Source organism: Erythrolamprus reginae, chromosome 1, assembly GCF_031021105.1.
Source record: "Erythrolamprus reginae isolate rEryReg1 chromosome 1, rEryReg1.hap1, whole genome shotgun sequence".
NCBI classification, from domain to species: Eukaryota; Metazoa; Chordata; class Lepidosauria; order Squamata; family Dipsadidae; genus Erythrolamprus; species Erythrolamprus reginae.
Window position 1 is genome coordinate 392917244 of NC_091950.1, and position 21099 is coordinate 392938342.

Below are 21099 nucleotides of genomic sequence, written 5' to 3' on the forward strand. Positions count from 1 at the left end.
TGACATAACTGCGCGAAAAATTGCTGAATTGAGAGTCGATACGGACAGCCTAGCAACTGGAGCGCAGCCAATATCGAAGCGCCTCATTTCTGCCACCAACAGGAGAAATGGCCGGGCACTGAAGAGACCCTAGTAGAGAGCTCGCACGTAACACACGAGAGGCTCCGTTACTTAGGTTGCCACTGGGGCACGGGTAGGCAAAGTTGGCTCTTCTATGACTTGTGGACTTCAACTCCCAGAATTCCTGAGCCAGCATGACTGGCTCGGGAATTCTGGGAGTTGAAGTCCACAAGTCATAGAAGAGCCAACTTTGCCTACCCCTGCATTGGGGGTCCGTGTGCAACGACGCCTCCCCAGACGGTTGAAACGCGGCACAGGACGGCGCGCATGCGTAATATTAGCGAACTACCCTTAGGCAAGCCAAACCCTACGACATTGGGGTGGAAGGCCACGACTATGGCGTGGTTTTTATTTTTTTCCCTGTCACCCACCATGACGCATGCGCGCTTCTGTCCCCTGAACGCCGCCTTCCCCCCTCCGCTGCAGGGCGGAGCCGCCTGTCACGAATCCCTTTTGGCTCCACCTCCGCCCCGTTTCCTTACACTGGCAGCGGGGCGGGATTACGCGGTCAGTTGGCGGGCAGGCCGATGAGCGGGGCGGGCGGGGGAGAGGAGAGGTGGTGGCCCTGTCACGTGATCACTGTAGGCTTCCCAACATGGCGGCCGGGGTAGCTGCGGGCGTTGCAAGACTCAGGATTTAACTGGCGGCAGAGGCCGAGCTTGCCTTCTCTCCCGCGCCCCCCTACCTGCCGCGGCAGAGACCCCGCACCGGCCTCGGACACGCCCCCTCCCCTCGTGCCTTCATTCATTCATTCATCCCTCCCGTCGGCGGTTCAGCTCCTGCCAGTAGCCAGCTGCCATGAGGGAAAAGGGCCGCAAGAAGAAGGGCAGGACCTGGGCAGAGGCCGCCAGGACGGTACGCGGGGTTGGGCTGGGCGCGGTGCGGGGGAAGTGGGGGGACGGACGGTACGGGTGGCACCAAGTTTACTTTTCTGTCTCTTTGAGCGCCTTCGTCACTGTTTGAGGCGGTCTCTCCTCCAAGGCAGAGTGGCCTCTGAAGCTGCTTGGGTTTCAATTCCCACCGTCCTTTTAGCCTCCATGTTTTAGGCGCGGGTGATGGGAGTTGTAGTCCAGCCATTCTGGACGGTTGGGAAGATCGCAGTTAAATACAAGGAAGTCTTTCTCTTCACCCCCACATACACACCCATCATCATAATCTCCGCGCGCCGTCCTCAACTCTTTGTACTTACAACGAGTTTTTGAAGTGTAAAACTCATTAAATCCCCGCCTCTTTATTTCTGTGAATCTGACAGTTGGGATGGGAAACAGCTGTTGCAAAATATTCCACCTTCTCTGTAGAAACGGGTTATCTGTGGCTCACTGGGATGAAGACCACTCTTGTAAAAAAGTCACATTAGAATAGAGTAGAATAGAAATAGAATTATTTATTGGCCAGGTGTGATTGGACACACAAGGAATTCGTCTTTGGTGCATATGTTTTCAGTGTACATAAAAGAAAATATACATTTGCCACAAATCATGAGGTACAATTCTTAATGATTGTCATAGTGGTCAAGTAAGCCATCAGGAAACAATATTAATAAAAATCTTAAGAATACAAACAAGAAGTTACAGTCATAGGTGGGAGGAGATGGATGATAGGAATGAGAGAAAAAACTAGTAGTAATAGTAGTGGAGACTTAGTAAATAGTTTGACAGTGTTGAGGGAATTATTTGTTTAGCAGAATGATGACGTTTGGGGAAACTGTTCTTGTGTCTAGTTGTCTTGGTGTGCAGTGCTCTATAGTGAAGTTTTGAGTGTAGCAGTTGAAACAGTTTATGTCCAGATGTGAAGAGTCAGTAAATATTTCCTCAGCCCTCTTTTTGAGTTGTGCAGTATACAGGTCCTCAATGGAAGGCGGGTTGGCAGCAATTGTTTTTTCTGCAGTTCGGCAGTTTTTTCTGCAGTTTGCTTTCAAGACTGGAAAACATCTCTTAGCATGTGTTCAAATGGCTAATCTTTTGTGTTGGATATACCCATATTTCTCATTGTTTTCAAGTAAACCAAAGGCTATCTTAGTTGAAGTAGTTGCTGGAGAGATTAATACCAAAGTTTTTGAACACCCCTTCCCACCCACTATCTAGTGCAGCGATGGCAAACTTATGGCATGGCTGCCACAGGTGGCACGCGAGCCGTTGCTCAGCTCCAACGTGCATGTACGTGCAGGGCAGCTGATTTTTTACTTGCATAGAGGCTCTGGGAGGGCATTTTTTGGCTGGGGGGGGGTGATGGGGAGGGCGTTTTTACCCTCCCCCAGCTCCAGGGAAGCCATTGGAGCCTGGAGAGGGCAAAACATGAGCCTACTGGGCTCACCAGAAATTGGGAAACAGGCCGTTTCCAGCATCTAGAGGGCCTCCAGGAGGTGGTGGTGGGAACTGTTTTTGCCTTCTCCAGGTATTGAATTATAGATATGGGCACTCATGCACACAAGATAGTGTGTGCGCATGTTCTTTCAGCACACAAGGAAAAAAAGGTTCGCCATCACTGTTCTAGTGTATGATGGTGTTCAATACTTAGATTGATCTGGCAAGGCAGCTGTTGACTCCCGTGTCATTGAGATTACATCTGAAAGTGTGTATGTGTCATTATAAATGTGCACTATAGTAAAAGAGATGCTGTTTTGTGACTATATAAGAACATTAGAAATTCAGATGGCATGCCTTCTGAAATTCTAAGTATTTTGTAATGAATCGAGCAAGTAAAGGTTTCCCCCCCCATCTGAATTCACTAAATTCATCAAATTGGGAATCAATTTGATTCCTGATTTTTAAAAACAAGACTTTATACTTATTTCTGCAATCTATACAAACTTTATTTTAAACTTTAATCCTTTTGGCATGTCTGTCTGTCTGTCTGTCTGTCTGTCTACCTATCTAAAATTTTATTTATTTATTAAATCCATATGCCATCAACCTCATAATCAAATGATTCTCTGCAGTGATTTGTAGTTAATTCTGGGTAAAATAACTTTTTTGTTTCCAGTCTTGTTGATAATATAAAATGTCACATAAATCTCATTTTAGTAAACAATTCTTAATCAAAGAGTTTACATATACAGTTGAGAGAACAGTAGCTCATTGGCAGAAGATTTGCATTGGGTAGGGAAAATCCCAGATTCTATCTTCCATTGGCTGTTTTAACAAGGAGTTCTAGTCTTGAATAGCTATTGTTAGCATACATTGTGCTAATCTAAGTGGAGTAATTTTCAGCTGGTCTGCAAGCTGTTTGGATTCATTATTTTCTCTGTTATTCAGTTATTAATGAAAAAATATTTTAGCCCTATGCTCGCATGGGCTAAAAATGTAGGGCACAATATTCATCTAGCGGAATGGGAGAAATCATGGAATATAATTAGCAAAATAACACTATCTGTAGCCTATAAATAAATTTTTTATAAATTATTTTATAGATGGCACCTCTCCCCATCAAGAATTGCTAAAATTGACCCGAAACTCAATCCAATGTATTGGAAATGCAATAAAGATGTTGGTTCTTTCTACCACATGTGGTGGACTTGTCCTAAAATTAGTGTTATGGAAGAACGTATATAGGTGGCTGATGGACATCACAGAGATGGAGATAGAACTTACTCCTGAAGGTTTTTTACTTGGAATCTGGAGTAGGAATTATCCAAGACAAACATTATACCTATAATTACTGCAACTAGAATAATCTTGCCCAAAATTGGAAAAATCAAAACATCCCTTCAGAAGGCCAAATTATTGAAAAAGTATACAGATGTGCAGAAATGGATGAGATGACAAGGGATATTAAGGGAATAAAAGACAACAAAACTAATAAAATATGGGGAGAATGGTACAAATGGATCCAAAAAAGAAATAAGATAGAATTACATCCAATACCTGATTATACCGGTAGGAGTAATGCATGACAAAGAGAGTGCAGATAGGAAACTTTAAAAATATTGATATTTACAGTGGTACCTTGTCTTACGAACTTAATTAGTTCCGTGACGAGGTTCGTAAGTAGAAAAGTTCGTAAGAGGAATCAATGTTTCCCATAGGAATCAATGTAAAAGCGAATAATGTGTGCAATCCCAAAACTCATCCCTTTTGCCTTGCGCCGCTGGGAATCCCCACCTCCGAACTTCCATTGCCAGCTGAAGCGCCCGTTCTTGCACTGCTGGGATTTCCTTGAGGCTCCCCTCACTGGGATTCAAAGCAGCGCTGACAAAAATGAAGGGAATACCAGTGAGGGGAGCCTCAGGGGAATTCCAGCAGTGCAACAACGGGCGCTTTGGCTGGCAACGGAAGTCCAGAGGCAGGGATTCCCAGCAGTCTGGATAGTAGGGCCAGTATGTCCATGGGTTGGGGAGGCATGCCCGTTTGGGAGGATGGTAGGCTCCAAGGCTGTTGAAAATGGCTATAAGGTGGAGCCCAGGTCTGCTTCTGAGCTTGCTCCATCATTTTTTCCAGAGCCTTAATCCTCTTCTCAGCCTCTTTAAGGGACACCGAGGACTGAGAGAGTTTAGACTTTGGCTTCGGAGTAGGAGCCTTGTCCTTGGGTTTAACCACGGCTGGGAGCGAAATAGCTTCCTCTGCCCCTTGTTGTTTCTCTTTAGCCTCAGCCAATCAGGTAGTCGGAAAAAAACGTTTGTAAAATGAATCAAAAGAGACCAGGAAGCCGGGATTCGCTTTAAAAAGTCTCCGGCGGCTTGCGCATGCGCCCTCTAGTAACCCAGGTTACGATGATGAGGGCTCTTAAAATGGCAGCTCCCAGGCAGGCGAGAGGGACGCCATTAATGGCGCCGGCTCAAGCCGAGGGCGTCGGGAGCGCCGAACATCTGATCAGCGCAACGAGGGGAGGCGCAGCGTGAAATTCAAAACTGACAAAGAAGACGAATGGCGCCGTGGAAGCCTGTTCCAGGGATTTTGGAGGAGCTGCTTTTTTTTGTGCAGCGGAGAGACGAACCCTCACGGCTGCCTCGGTAAGCCCAGAAACAAGCAGGTGTTTAGGGTGTCGGTAATGTCCCCTGAGGACAGGGCCTTCCCGATGCAAAAAGACCAATCCAGCATCCATGAGCATGGCCCCGGAGGGCTAGGCTCCCATGCAGTGTTAAACAAGCCAAGCTCCTGGGTAGTATCCACTAAGGAAAGGGACCCATACGTTCTGTTCAAGGCAGTTCTTGCCGGTGGACCAGCTAACCAGCCAATTATAAAAATATTATAATATAATAACTTACCTTATCAGTCTGTTAGGAGAGTCCAACATGTGTAATGGAAGTCAGTCGAAGAGGATAAAAATTAACGTCCCTACTCTACGACTGAGTTTTAAAAACTGAGCCCTCTGTGGCAGGCAGGGGGCGTTGCCGAATTAATTATTTAAATTCAAACTCAGTCCCTACCAATAAGACTAGAGTATAACCTATGTTGGACTCTCCTAAGCAGCGCATTGGAGAACAGAAATGTTTCGAATCGCAGTGAAAATACAAATTATAGTGGTATCTCTACTTAAGAACGCCTCTACCTACGAACCTTTCTAGATAAGAACTGGGTATTCAAGATTTTTTTGCCTCTTCTTTAGAACCATTTTCTACTTAAGAACCCGAGCCTGGAATAAATTCCCAGGAAATTTGAGAGCGGCATGAAGGCCCGGCCAGTTTCCTGCCATTCCCCCTTTAATCCTGGCCATGAATGAACATGAATGACTGAGCACAGGGACTCCTGATCCAGGAAAGGCTGCAACTAGTGCACAACTATAAGTTGTGTAAATGCTCTCTTAGTCATGACTGCCTTCCCCGCAGTCCCGCCAGTCAACATTGGTCGTTGGGACATGTGAGGCAGAAAACGGTCCCATGAATAATCCGGTCCTAAGCCATGTAGGGCTTTATAGGTGATAACCAACACCTTAAATTGTGTTCGGAGACCGATTGGAAGCCAGTGCATCTCGTGGAGTGATGGAGTTATACGGGGGTATCTGGGTATATCCATAACAGCTCGCACGGCTGCATTCTGGACTAATTGAAGTCTCCAAACATTTCTTTAAGGGTAGCCCCAAGTAGAGCGCATTTCAGTAATCGAGCCTTGAGATGATGAAGGCGTGAGTGACTGAGAAGAGATTCCCTATCCAGATAGGGCCGCAATTGTGCCCCAGGCGAACGTGTGCAAAAGTCCCCCTAGCCGAAGCTGAGAGGTTTGCTCTAGTCTCAGCTGCAGATCTAGGAGGACTCCCAAGTTGCAGACCCGTTCTGAGGGGGGGGTCAAAGTTTCCCCTCCCAGAGTCATGGATGGACAGAAGGAATAGTCCTTGGGAGGCAAAATCCACAGACATCTGTCTTGTTGGGGTTGAGCTTGAGCCTGTTGACACCCATCCAGATCCTCACAGCCTCCAGGCACCTGCACATCACTTTCACTGCTTCACTGAATAGTTTAGACATTTTGTTCTTACTTGTTTCCAGTGATAGCTACCCCCTTAACTTATATGATGACCGGGGTGGCGCAGCGGTTGAAACCTCATCACCGGTTCAAGAGTCGACTGACAATGAGTCAGTCGAGGTGACTGGGGCACGTACTTGTCCACCTGTCTGGGAAGAGTTTGATCTGGTGACACCTGATGAAGTGGACAAGGTCATTGGAGCTGTGAGTTCCGCCACCTGTCTACTGGATCCGTGTCCCTCCTGGTTGGTCTCGGCCAGCAGGGAGGTGACACGGAGCTGGGCCCAGGAGATCACCAACGCTTCCTTGGGGAGGGGAGTTTTTCCAACACTCTATAAAGAAGCGCTTGTGCGCCCCCTCCTCAAGAAGCCTTCCCTGGACCCAGCCGTACTTAACAACTATCGTCCAGTCTCCAACCTTCCCTTTATGGGGAAGGTTGTTGAGAAGGTGGTGGCACTCCAGCTCCAGCGGTCCTTGGAAGAAGCTGATTATCTAGGTCCCCAGCAGTCGGGTTTCAGGCCCGGTTACAGCACGGAAACCGCTTTGGTCGCGTTGATGGATGATCTCTGGCGGGCCCGGGACAGGGGTTTATCCTCTGTCCTGGTGCTCCTCGATCTCTCAGCGGCTTTCGATACCATCGACCATGGTATCCTTCTGCACCGGTTGGAGGGGTTGGGGGTGGGAGGCACTGTGCTTCAGTGGTTCTCCTCCTACCTCTCTGGCCGGTCGCAGTCGGTGTTAGTGGGGGGTCAGAGGTCGGCTCCGAGGTCTCTCCCTTGTGGAGTGCCTCAGGGGTCGGTCCTCTCCCCCTTGCTATTTAACATCTACAGTGATCCCCCGATCATTGCGAGGGTTCCGTTCCAGGACCCCCCGCAACGAGCGGGTTTTCGCGAAGTAGCGCTGCGGAAGTAAAAACACCATCTGCGCATGCGCAGATGGTGTTTTTACTTCCCAGCAGCGAGGAGCCGAAGATTGGGGTTTCCCCGCCGCCCACGCGAACTCCTCGCTGCTGCCGCGCCCGCCGCTCACCCGCCCTGAAAGGGAAAGCCCCCCCAGGCCGGCTCTGATCCCCCCAGGCCGGCTCCGATCCCCCAGGCCGGCTCCGATCGTTTTAAAACAGGCGCGCCGCTTCTCCGCTGACTCCTGGCGAACTTCCCCGCTTTAGGAGTCAGCGGAGAAGCGGCGCGCCTGTTTTAAAACGATCGGAGCCGGCCTGGGGGGGCTTTCCAGCAACCCACGAGCCCGGGTTGGGGGCTCGTGGGTTGCTGGAAAGCCCCCCCCAGGCCGGCTCCGATCTTTTTCTATCTCTCCCCCTCTTGCTCTCGAGCGGCCGCCTAGCAGCTGATCTGCTCGGCAGCGCAGCACCAGCGAGGAGCCAAAGATCCGGGTTTCCCCACCCGGATCTTCGGCTCCTCGCTGGTCCCCAATTCCGCCAACATCAGGCTCGCCACACGCCCTTTCGCCGTAACATGAGAGCCTTCCGAAAACTCTTTCTGAGCGCCTCAGAGCAGCACCCCCACCCCTCTTTGATTCCCTCAACCCGCCCGGCCCCTCGCTCCCCTTTTCCACACGCGCCACCCAAGAAACGGTTCATCCCGTCTGGGCTTCCCCCCCTCCTCTCGCTCGCTCGCGCTCTCCCCCCCATCTGTGTGTGTATGTGCGCGCGCGCGCACCCAGGCGCCTCCATCCCGGCGGGGACCGCAGCTGCGGGGCTACCCGTCGTCGACCCCCCTCCGGCAGCTTCCTCCTGAGCCCCCACACACATACGACGGAGAAAGCGGCCACTTCAGTCTTTTTCCCGGGGGGTCGTCGTCAAGCTCACCTCCAACCGAGAGAGGAGTCCGCGCTGCTCCGGCTGCCGTGTCTCCTTCTCCCTCCTCCTCCTCTTCTTCCCCGCTCTTCCATCCTCCACCGCCGAGGTCGCCAGGAAGGGAGAAGAAGAGTCAATGAACGGCGCCAGCCGCCGCCTCGCCCAACGCAAAGCGCAAGAGCCCAGACCCGGAGGCAACCTGCTCGCTGTCCGCGGTGCTTCGAGTTTCTCCTCCCTCCGGGTCTGGGCTCTTGCAGTTTGCGTTGGGCGAGGCGGCGGCTGGCGCCGTTTATTGACTCTTCTTCTCCCTTCCTGGCGACCTCGGCGGCGAAGGATGGAAGAGCGGGGAAGAAGAGGAGGAGGAGGGAGAAGGAGACACGCCAGCCGCCGCCTCGCCCAACGCAAAGCGCGAGAGCCCAGACCCGGAGGCAACCCGCTCGCTGTCCACAGCGCTTCGAGTTTCTCCTCCCGGAGGCGCGCTCGGCGCTCGCTGCAGCCGAAGATCCGGGTTTCCCCTTTCCATGGGCAGCGGACGAAGGAACCTTCCCTGGGTCTTCCCCCGCTGCAGCGAGCGCCGAGCGCGCCTCCGGGAGGAGAAACTCGAAGCGCCGCAGACAGCGAGCGGGTTGCCTCTGGGTCTGGGCTCTTGCCCTTTGCGTTGGGCGAGGCGGCGGCTGGCGCCGTTCATTGACTCTTCTTCTCCCTTCCTGGCGACCTCGGCGGCGAAGGATGGAAGAGCGGGGAAGAAGAGGAGGAGGAGGGAGAAGGTGACACGGCCTGGGGGATCGGAGCCGGCCTGGGGGGGCTTTCCAGCAACCCACGAGTCCCCAACCCGGGCTCGTGGGTTGCTGGAAAGCGCCCCCAGGCCGGCTCCGATCTTTTAAAACAGGCGCGCCGCTTCTCCGCTGACTCCTGGCGAACTTCCCCGCTTTAGGAGTCAGGAGAAGACCCAGGGAAGCCGCCCAGCAGCTGATTTGCCCGGCGCCATCTACGCATGCGTGCCCATAGAAAAAAGGGCACGCATGCGCAGATGGTGTTTTGACTTCCGGGTTGAAAAATCGCAAATTAGCCTGTTCGCAATGGTCGGTAGCGCAATAACCGGGGGATCACTGTACATGAAACCGCAGGGTGAGATCATCCAATGACATGGGGTGAGGTATCATCAATATGCCGATGATACCCAGCTTTACATCTCCACCCCATGCCCAGTCAACGAAGCGGTGGAAGTGATGTGCCGGTGCCTGGAGGCTGTTGGGGCCTGGATGGGTGTCAACAGACTCAAACTCAACCCGGATAAGACGGAGTGGCTGTGGGTTCTGCCTCCCAAGGACAATCCCATCTGTCCGTCCATTACCCTGGGGGGGGGGGAATTACTGACCCCCTCAGAGAGGGTCCGCAACTTGGGCGTCCTCCTCGATCCACAGCTCACATTAGAAAACCATCTCTCAGCTGTGGCGAGGGGGGCGTTTGCCCAGGTTCGCCTGGTGCACCAGTTGCGGCCCTATCTGGACCGGGACTCATTGCTCACAGTCACTCATGCCCTCATCACCTCGAGGTTCGACTACTGTAATGCTCTCTACATGGGGCTACCTTTGAAAAGTGTTCGGAAACTTCAGATCGTGCAGAATGCAGCTGCGAGAGCAGTCATGGGCTTACCCAGGTATGCCCATGTTTCACCATCACTCCGCAGTCTGCATTGGCTGCCGATCAGTTTCCGGTCACAATTCAAAGTGTTGGTTATGACCTTTAAAGCCCTTCATGGCATCGGACCAGAATACCTCCAAGACCGACTTCTGCCGCACGAATCCCAGCGACCGATTAGGTCCCACAGAGTGGGCCTCCTCCGGGTCCCGTCAACTAAACAATGTCGGTTGGCGGGCCCCAGGGGGAGAGCCTTCTCTGTGGCGGCACCGACTCTGGAACCAACTCCCCCCGGAGATCAGAACTGCCCCTACTCTTCCTGCCTTCCGTAAACTCCTTAAAACCCACCTTTGCCGTCAGGCATGGGGGAACTAAACATCTCCCCCTGGGCACATTTAATTTATACATGGTATGCCTGTGTGTGTGTCTGTTAGTGTATGGGGTTTTTTAAATCTTTAAATATTTTAATTAATTGAATTATTTATGATTTGTTTTACACTTGTTGTGAGCCGCCCCGAGTCTTCGGAGAGGGGCGGCATACAAATCCAAATAATAAATGAATGAATAAATAAATAAATAAATAAATAAATAAATGAAGGTTGACTCAGCCTTCCATCCTTCCGAGGTGGGTAAAATGAGGACCCGGATTGTGGGGGCAATAGCCTAGCTCTGTTAAAAAGTGCTATTGCTAACATGTTGTAAGCCGCCCTGAGTCTAAGGAGATGGGCGGCATAAAAATCGAATAAATAAAACAAACAAACAAACAAACAAACAAACAAATAAATAAATAAATATAGGAAGTGATTTGATATACTGATCTTTTAGAATTTGCCAGGATGATAAATTAATCAATTTATTCCTGCCTCAGAGCTCCTTTGACTCCCAACTGTTTCATTGGTAATTAACTTTTTGCTATTTTGACAGTAAAATATACAAATAGTCACTCGTTTTAGCTAAGTAAAGCATGCACAAGAAATTATAGTTACATTTTTAAAAAATGCCAGGTCCAGGAAATGTGTAAAATATTTTTCTCTTGCAGTAGCCAGGAAGCTTCTCAGCGCAAATTAGTTCTTGGAATTGAGAAACATCTTTTCCCAGAAGGTTTTGCTATAGAACTGTTAATAGATCAGGAGATCTGGCTGCGCACCTGAGTCATTCTGGAAATCAGTGGCAGTAGAAAACAAACCCCAAATCTTTTATTTTGATATCTTTTATATATTTAGTTACAGGTATAAACTTATTTTCAGAAGAGCTAATGAACACCCACACCATCAATATGCTTTTAATAAAAGAAATTATTAAAAACCTTACTAAGCTCATCATGTGAACCTGAGATAAGTCATTGCTAATTTTTATGTAACAACAGTCTAAAATTCTAATGTACAAGTTCCCTCTGCGGTTTGTCACTGCTTTTTTCCAGGAAGTTCTCTCTCCCCTCCCTCTCCCCTCGCCAATTTCCCAGTCTACCATGCAGGCTTAGTATTCCCTGGAGGTCTTCCATTCAAACCTAACAAGCCCCAGGCTTAGGTTTACAGCCCAAGCATTCAAGTGTTGCCATGTTCAAAGATGATCTTGAGTTGCTGTATTTCACATCTTTGTTGTAGGAGATTCAAATGATTGTAATATGATAAACCCTTGAATCTCAGTGTTGACATTTTGTCTTTTCAGACTTAATGTACAACAGTTTCTTCCTTCCTAGAATTTGTAGCATTAGACTACTGTACACAGGAAATACAGTACAGTGATATCTTGTCTTACGAATGCCTCTTCATACGAACTTTTCGAGATATAAACCCGGTGTTTAAGATTTTTTTGTCTCTTCTTCCAAACTATTTTCACCTTACGAACCCAAGCCGCCGCCGCTGGGATGCCCCACCTCCAGACCTCCATTGCCAGACAAAGGCTCCCCTCGCTGGGAAACCCCACCTCCAGACTTCTGTTGCCAGCAAAGCGCCCGTTTTTGCACTGCTGGGATTCCCCTGAGGCTCGCCTCCCTGGGAAACCCCACCTCCGGACTTCCGTGTTTTTGCGATGCTGCGATTTCTCTGAGGCTCCCCTTACTGAGATTCCCTTCATTTTTGGCGGTGCTGCTTTGAATCCCAGCGAGGGGAGCCTCAGCGAAATCGCAGCATCGTAAAAACACGGAAGTCCGGAGGTGGGGTTTCGTGGCGACAAAGGTGAGTTTTCAATAACTTAGGAAAGGCAAGTAGAGTGGGGGAGGTTCTGATCTCCAGGGGGAGTTGGTTCCAGAGGGCATACTGGAGATTTTAAGAAGAGATTGGACAGCCATTTTTCCGGAATAGTATAGGTCTCCTGCTTGGGCAGGGGTTTGAACTAGAAGACCTTCAAGCCAATGGTGGGATTCAGTTTTTTTACTACTGGTTCTGTGGTGTGGCTTGGTGGGCATGGTATGGTTTGGTGGGTGTGGCTTGGGCGTGGCATGGGAAGGTTACTATAAAATCTTCATTCCCTCCCCACTTCAGGAGAAGGTTACTGTAAAATTCCCATTTCCTCCTGATCAGCTGTGACTTGGGAGGCATAGAATAGATGCGGGCAGGGCCCGCCAGAGGTGGAATTTACCGGTTCTCGAAACTATTCAAAATGTCTGTTACCAGTTCTCCAGAACTGGTCAGAACCTGCTGAATCCCACCTCTGCCCTAAGGCCCCTTCCAACTCCATTCCCTGTATTCTGTAAATAAAAATCTGGCTCTTTCGTTTCCTGAAAGGCTCTGCTGAATTTTGGTCCCTTACGAATGTGAAAGGAATTCTTCAGTTTACAGAGGATTAATATTTGATATTGCATGATTCTGAGTCTTTTTTTTTCTCTATGTTGTGCTGAGACCATGAAATAATGGAAGTATTTTTAAACGGTGATGGTAGAAAAGACAAACAGTACAAGTAGAAATGGAAATAGCAAAAATATTTTAGCATTTTCAAAACTAAGTAAAATATTCCCAACCAACCAAATGCAGTCTTCCCCCCAACATTTCCTTTTATTTAGAATAAAGCAGGTGCCAGAGCTACATAGTTGGATTTTCCATGCATGACTGGTGTTAGCACATATTATCAAAATTTGAGTGTTTGTGCAGTTGTCATTAAGTTCAGTCTGCCTTGATGGAACTTGGAGTTCTGCCGCAGAAACTCTGTGCCTGATTATGAGGGATCAAGCTGCCAGGCATGAGGACTAAAGACTTTTTGTTGTTGTCTTCTACTTGTGGAACTTTTTTCCACTTGAAATACTGTACATTCTCATTGAAGATGTTCACAAATGGGGTTTCTTATTTCTGAATTATTAAATTTTAGATTACTCTGAATATATTTCTACTATGATTTGCACATATGATTTTATTTTTCTGATAATGTGAATATTGTGAATATAGATAAGGAAAGCTGTTGCTGAAGATGTTAAGAGGCTGTCTACACATAATAAATAAAGGTGTGCTTCTTTGAAATAAGTTATTACAGTGGTATGCAATCTTCATTCCACACATGTTCTCTGGAGTCTTGTTTGTAGCCCGCAGAGCTTCTGAAAATTAGTTGCACTAATTTTTCAGTGGTGGACATTATAGAAATAAATATCAAAATACACTTAGGACCGTGATTGCGAACCTATGGCACGTATGCTACAAATGGCACACGGAGCCATAACGGCGGACACACGAGCTCAGGTCCAGCTGATTTTCAGGCCTTCCCAACTTGAAGCATGCCATTTCTGGCCTCTGAAGGGTGCCTCCCCAGGCTGCTAGAAAGGCTCTGAAGCCTGGGGAAATTTTAAAAATGGAACTTCCAGTTCAACCAGAAGTTGGGACCTCTGGTGGGATGGGGAAGACTCTGGAGCTTGGGGAGAGCAAAAAAACAGGCCTTTCAGTTCAACCGGAAGTTGACAATTGGGCCATTTTCTGTCTTTGGAGAGATTTAGATTAGATTAGATTAGATTTATTGGATTTATATGCCGCCCCTCTCCGAAAACTCGGGGCGGCTCACAGCAAGACAAAAACAATACATAATGACAATCCAATACCCACCAATCCAATGACAATTTTAAGCTAAAATTCATAAAAAACAACCCCAGAGTATTAAAACAAATAAACAAAACACGCATACAATCAATCTAATACCAAAACAACATGGGAAAGGGGGAGATGTTTCAGTTCCCCCATGCCTGACGGCAGAGGTGGGTTTTAAGAAGTTTGCGAAAGGCAAGGAGGGTGGGGGCAATCCTAATCTCAGGGGGGAGCTGGTTCCAGAGGGTCGGAGCCGCCACAGAGAAGGCTCTTCCCCTGGGTCCCGCCAGACAACATTGTTTAGTCGACGGGACCCGGAGAAGGCCAACTCTGTGGGACTGAACCGGTCGCTGGGATTCGTGCGGCAGAAGGCGGTCCCGAAGGTATTCTGGTCCGGTGCCATGAAGGGCTTTATAGGTCATAACCAACACTTTGAATTGTGACCGGAAACTGATCGGCAACCAATGCAGACTGCGGAGTGTTGGAGTGATATGGGCATACTTAGAGAAGCCCATAATTGCTCTCGCAGCTGCATTCTGCACGATCTGAAGTTTCCGAACACTTTTCAAAGGTAGCCCCATGTAGAGAGCGTTACAGTAGTCGAACCTCGAGGTGATGAGGGCATGAGTGACTGTGAGCAATGACTCCCGGTCCAAATAGGGCCGCAACTGGCGCACCAGGCGAACCTGGGCAAACGCCCCCCTCGCCACAGCTGAAAGATGTTTCTCTAATGTGAGCTGTGGATCGAGGAGGACGCCCAAGTTGCGGACCCTCTCTGAGGGGGTCAATAATTCCCCCCCCAGGGTAATGGATGGACAGATCGAGTTGTCCTTGGGAGGCAAGACCCACAGCCACTTCGTCTTGTCTGGATTGAGTTTGAGTTTGTTGACACCCATCCAGGCCCCAAGAGCCTCCAGGCACCGGCACATCACTTCCACTGCTTCGTTGACTGGGCATGGGGTGGAGATGTACAGCTGGGTATCATCGGCATATCGATGATACCTCACCCCATGTCCTTGGATGATCTCGCCCAGCGGTTTCATGTAGATATTAAATAGCAGGGGGGAGAGGACCGACCCCTGAGGCACACCACAAGGGAGAGACCTCGAGGTCGACCTCTGACCCCCCACTAACACCGACTGCGACCGACCGGAGAGGTAGGAGGAGAACCACTGGAGAACAGTGCCTCCCACTCCCAACCCCTCCAGCCGGCGCAGAAGGATACCATGGTCGATGGTATCGAAAGCCGCTGAGAGGTCAAGGAGCACCAGGACAGAGGACAAGCCCCTGTCCCGGGCCCGCCAGAGATCATCCATCAACGCGACCAAAGCAGTTTCCGTGCTGTAGCCGGGCCTGAATCCAGACTGCTGAGGACCTAGATAATCGGCTTCTTCCCAGGACCGCTGGAGTTGGAGTGCCACCACCTTCTCAACAACCTTCCCCATAAAGGGAAGGTTGGAGACTGGATGGTAGTTATTAAGCACGGCTGGGTCCAGGGAAGGCTTCTTGAGGAGGGGGCGCACAAGTGCCTCCTTATAAAGGGCCGGGAAGGACCCCCTCCCCAAGGAGGCGTTGACAATCTCCTGGACCCAGCTCCGTGTCACCTCCTGACTGGCCGAAACCAGCCAAGAGGGACACGGATCCAGTAAACAGGTGGCGGAACTCACAGCTCCAATGGCCTTGTCCACTTCATCAGGTGACACCAAGTCAAACTCCGCCCAGACAGGTGGACAAAGACGTTTAGCCCCAGTCACCTCAACTGACTCGTTGTCAGTCGACTCTGTTTTACGATTGGAGTCGAGTTCCGCCCGGATCCGAGCGATTTTATCAGCGAAAAACGTGTTAAAATCCTCAGCGCTGCTCTGCAAGGGCTCCCCAACTCCCCCCTGATTAAGAAGGGAGCGGGTTACCCTGAACAGAGCGGCCGGGCGGGATTCCGCTGATGCAATCAAGGCGGCATGGTACGCGCATCTTGCCGCCTTGAGCGCCACTTTGTAAGTCTTAATATGAGCTCTTACAAGTGTTCGATCGGATTCAGACTTACTCTTCCTCCATCGCTTCTCCAGACATCTCTTCTGGCGCTTCAACTCCTGGAGCTCCTCGTTGTACCATGGGGCTCTACGGGGTCTAGTGCCGCGGAGAGGTCGCAACGGCGCAATCCGATCAAGAGCCCCTACTGCAGCCTTGTTCCAGGCCTCAGCAAGAGACTCTGCCGAACTGTGAATGAGTGTATCTGGAATGACCCCAAGCGCCGTCTGAAAACCTTCTGGATCCATCAGGCGTCTGGGGCGGAACAACTTAATTGGTTCCGCCTCCCTGCGGGGAAGGATTGGGGCCAGGAAGTTAAGCCGCAGTAGGAAATGGTCTGACCATGACAAAGGCAACACTTCTAAGCCCCTTAGTTTCAGACCATTACTCAATTGCTCAGAGAGGAATATCATATCGGGTGCGTGCCCACCCTCGTGGGTCGGACCCTGAACTACTTGAGTCAGGTCCATGGCTGTCATGGTGGCCATGAACTCCTGTGCCAGTCCAGAGGAACCGCCGAGTGACGGCAGGTTGAAGTTCCCCAGGACAATAAGTCCGGGGAACTCCACCGCCAACCCGGCCACCTCCTCGAGCAGCACAGGCAGGGCTGTTGACACGCAGCTGGGAGGCAGGTACGTGAGTAACAAGCCCACCTGAACCCCTAAGTCCAACTTCACCAGAAGGGACTCGCAACCCGCAACCTCTGGAGCAATGAGCCTACGCAGGACTCTCCCTGGCTATAATAGCCACTCCTCCCCCCCTTCCCTGGAGTCGAGGTTGATGCCACACCCGAAACCCAGCTGGACAGATTTCCGAGAGAGGAACTCCTCCCTCTGGGCCCAGCCAGGTTTCAGTTACACATGCCAGGTCGGCCTCCTCATCCAGGATTAAATCCCGGATGAGGAGAGCTTTATTTACCACCGACCTGGCATTGAGCAGCAGCAACTTGAGAGCCTCCAGGTGAGGTGGGGAAGACCATTTTCACCCTCCCCAGGCTCCTAGAAAAGTGCTGAAGTCGGCGGAGAGTGAAAAACGAGTGTGCCATCGTGTTCTGGGAGTGGGGGAGGCCATGCGAACATGGACAGGGGGTGCATGGAATTATGGATGTGGCCGTGCAAATGCATGACCCCCGCGCGCTCCCCCCCTTTGGCATGCAAACCAAAAAAGGTTCGCCATCACTGACCTAGGGCTTCCCCCCCTTTTAAAAGAGTAACCTCCTAAGAAAACACACCGCCTGTGACCTTTGAAAGTCCTCAGAATTGTATGCCACTAAGTTTTCCAGAATCAGTACTCACCATATTTGAACACTGCTATTCTTTTTTTTCCATTCCACCATATCCTGTAAGATAACTAATTAGGAAGGAGGAACACTTTCTTGAACTGTACCGAGACATACACAGTCTGTAACTACTTTACATCATCTTCCCTCTTCCAGATCTTGATTCTAATTAAAGCTTTGAACAACATTGCCTAATCACAGTACTCTAGGTAAAAATTTAGTGCAGCAACATAATGTGCTTCACTTGACGAAATTGTTTTCATGTGCAAGAATCCCTTCCACTAATCATCCATGCAATATAATATTGTTTCTGATCCATTCATCTTCCTTGTTCAAAGTAGTGGGAGTCACGCACCCAGGAAAGAACCTGTGCATTGTTCAGTGACTTGCCACAGCTGTTTTCGGAGAGGGGCAGCATACAAATCTAATAAATTATTATTATTATTATTTAGACAGTCATAATTATTAAATGTATGTCACAGAGCCAGATGGAGCTTCTTGTATGTATGTATGTATGTATGTATGTATTCATTCATTCATTCATTCATTCATTCATTCATTCATTCATTCATTCATTCACAGTGATCCCCCGATTATCGCGAGGGTTCCGTTCCAAGACCCCGCGCGATAATCGTAAACTCGCGATGTAGCGGCACGGAAGTAAAAACACCATCTGCGCATGCGCGTCCTGTTTTCCATGGCCGCACATGCGCAGATGGTGGAGTTTGCGTGTGGGCGGCGGGGAAGACCCCTTCGGCCGCCCAACAGCTGATCTGCTCCGCAGCGCGGCAGCAGCGAGGAGCCGAAGATGGGGTTTCCCCATTGCCCAGGCAACGGGGAAACCCCAAGATCGCTTGCCGCTTGCCCGTTCGCCCGCCCGCCCGGCTCCTCGCTTGCAGCGCCGCAGCAGCGAGGAGCCGAAGATGAGGTTTCCCCATCGCTGGAGAGCAAGAGGGGGAGAGATAGAGAAAGAGAGAGAAGGAAAGAAAGAGATGAGAGAGGGAGGAAGAGAGTGTGAGAGAGGAAGAAGCAAGATAGAGAAAGAGAGAGAGAAAGAAAGATGAGAAAGGAAGGGAGTGACGTCATCGGGTGGAAAAATCACGATATAGCGATTCGCAATGATCAGGATCGCGAAACTCGGGGGATCACTGTACTTATTTATTTATTTATATTTCTGTGCTGCTATTCTCAACTGACTCAGGGCAGCTTACAACAGAATAAATACAAATACAAAAAGTGTAAGAAATCCAATATTAAAAATTCTAAAAATCCCATTTTTCTTAAAAACACAATCATCCACATTCATCCAACTGAATTCAACCATTCATAGAATTGGCTGAAGTTAGTTCTTTTTTAAAAAAAAAATTAAAATATTTTTTACTTTTAAATGCACAATACAAAAACTAAAATCAAAAACAGATATAAACACATCCAAAGAAAGAGGAATGTGTGAATGTGAAGTTAGTTCTTAACACGGCCACCATGCCTCCCAGCAAAGATGGGTGTTCAGGGCCTTATGAAAGGCCAGGAGGGTGAGGGCGGTACAAATCTCCGGAGTGAGTTGGTTCCAAAGGGCCAGAGCCGCCACAGAGAAGGCTCTTCCCATAGGCCCCGCCAGATGACATTGATTGGCCGACAGGACCTGAAGAAGGCATACCCTGTGGGATTTGACCGGCCGCTGGGATACATGAGATAAAAGACAGCCCCTTAGGTATTCTGGTCCTAAGCCATGTAAGGCTTTATAGGTCATAACCAACAGTTTGAATTGTGTCTGGAGACCAATCGGCAACTAACGCAGCTCGCGGAGTGATGATGAGATGTAGGCAGATCTTGGAAGACCCACAATAGCTCGTACGGCTGCATTTTGCACTATTTGCAATCTCCGAACACTCTTCAAAGGTAGCCCCATGTAGAGAGCATTGCAGTAGTCAAACCTCAAGGTGATAAAGGCATGAGTGACTGAGAAGAGACTCCCTATAGGGCTGCAACGGGTGAATCAAACACACCTGTGTGAACACCCCCACTATAGCCGAGAGATGGTCTTCTAAGCTCAGCTGCGAATCAAGGAGGATGCTCAAGTTGCGGACCCTCTCTGAGGGGGCCAAAACCTCCCCCCCCTGGAGTAATGAACGAACAGGTGGATTATCCTTGGGAGGCCAAACCCACAGTCACTCCGTCTTGTCAGGGTTGACTCTGAGCCCATTAACGACCATCCAAATCCTCACAGCCTCCAGACACCAGCACATTACTTCCACTGCTTCACTGAATTTACATGGGGTGGAGATGTAAAGCTGAGTATCATCAGCATACTGATGATCACTCACCCGTGCCATCGGATGATCTCACCCAGAGGTTTCATGTGAATATTAAACAACGGGCAAGAAGACCGACCCCTGAGGAACCCGACAGAGGAGGGACCTAGGAGTCAACCTCTGGTCTCCTGCCAGCACCAACTGTGATCAACCGGAGAGGTAGGAGGCAAACCACCATAAAACGGTGCCTCGGACTCCCAGCCCCTCCAGCCAGTGCAGAAGGATACCATGTTTGATGGTATCGAAAGCCGCTGAGAGGTCAAGGAGCAACAGGATAAAGGGATGACCTCTATCCTAGGCCTGCCAGAGATCATCCGTCAACGCGACCAAAGCAGTTTCAGTGCTCTAGCTTGGCCTGATACCAGACTGCTGAGGGCCCAGGTAATCATTTTATCCAAAGACCGTTGGAGCTTGGGCAACATCATGTTCTCAACAGCCTTCCCTATAAAGGGAAGGTTGGAGACAGGACTATAGCTGTTTAGAACAGCTGGGTCCAAGGAAAGCTTCTTGGGGAGCAGGTAGCCAGAAAGGACCCCTCCCTTGGAGAAGCGTTGACAATCACCTGGATTCAGCCCCCATTTCACCTCCCTGCTGGCCAAAACCAGCCAGGAGGGACACGGGTCCAATAAACAGATGGCGAAGCTCACAGCTCCCATGGCCTTGTCCACTTCATCAGGCATCACAAGATCAAACTCCTCCCACACAACAGGACAAGGTGAGCCTCTAACCTAAGCCAATAACCTAAAAAAGCATTTGTATATGAAAGAGAAAGAATGCACATGTACTGTTACCTTGGTTTTTCACTTCCTACAACATGTATTGAGAATGTGGGAGCAATTACATGCTACTAATTAATTAGAAATGGTGATCTTTAGTAGATGCAAAGGCTTATAAGAAGAAGATAGGATACTAGGAACCTTGTTGAAGTTCACTTTGGTTGTGGTCCCACACTATTACAATATTCAGTGTAATAGTGTGGGACGAGTCTACGGAGAGGGGCGGCATGCAAATCTAATTAATAATAATAATAATAATAATATAATAATAATAATAATAATAAATAATATGGCAATAATTTTACTCTGGTTTTATTTACGCATTAATATGCTATCTTTCTGCTTGTGTAAGCCGTGTCCTACAATAATTATAACAAAATGGAAATAAAACCTGACAAATGATTTTAGCATTTGTTCAACCAGTACTTTAATGCAGTTAAAATTAATTAACAGAAGCTAGGTGAAAGAATGAATTTTTGTTGTATTTCCAAATGCTGAGAGATTTGTTCGGGTGAGCGCAGGGTCAAATCAATTTTACAATGGATTATATATCAGCAGATATATTTCACAGTAGAGGTTTTCTAAGCTTGCCACTTGAGCATTATATGTGAAAAAGGAAATATATTCATGGATTACAGTTTCTGAAATTCTAGTTATTACTGTTATTGCCAAGATTCAATGCTTCTGTTGCCAAGGGAATTTGAATCTTAAAACGTTTGAAGGTTGCCTTTGAG

The 21099-nt window shown here is 49.0% G+C and overlaps 1 protein-coding gene across 1 annotated transcript in view; it reads left to right on the forward strand.

The window, feature by feature from the left end:
- The first annotated feature begins 827 nt into the window (after positions 1-827).
- ASXL2 (ASXL transcriptional regulator 2) overlaps positions 828-21099 on the forward strand; it is a 76964-nt gene continuing 56692 nt past the window's right edge. Inside the window, exon 1 of the mRNA XM_070734930.1 lies at positions 828-975. Coding sequence (XP_070591031.1) covers positions 919-975 — 57 coding nt within the window. The 5' untranslated portion in view covers positions 828-918. The remainder of the gene's footprint in view (positions 976-21099) is intronic.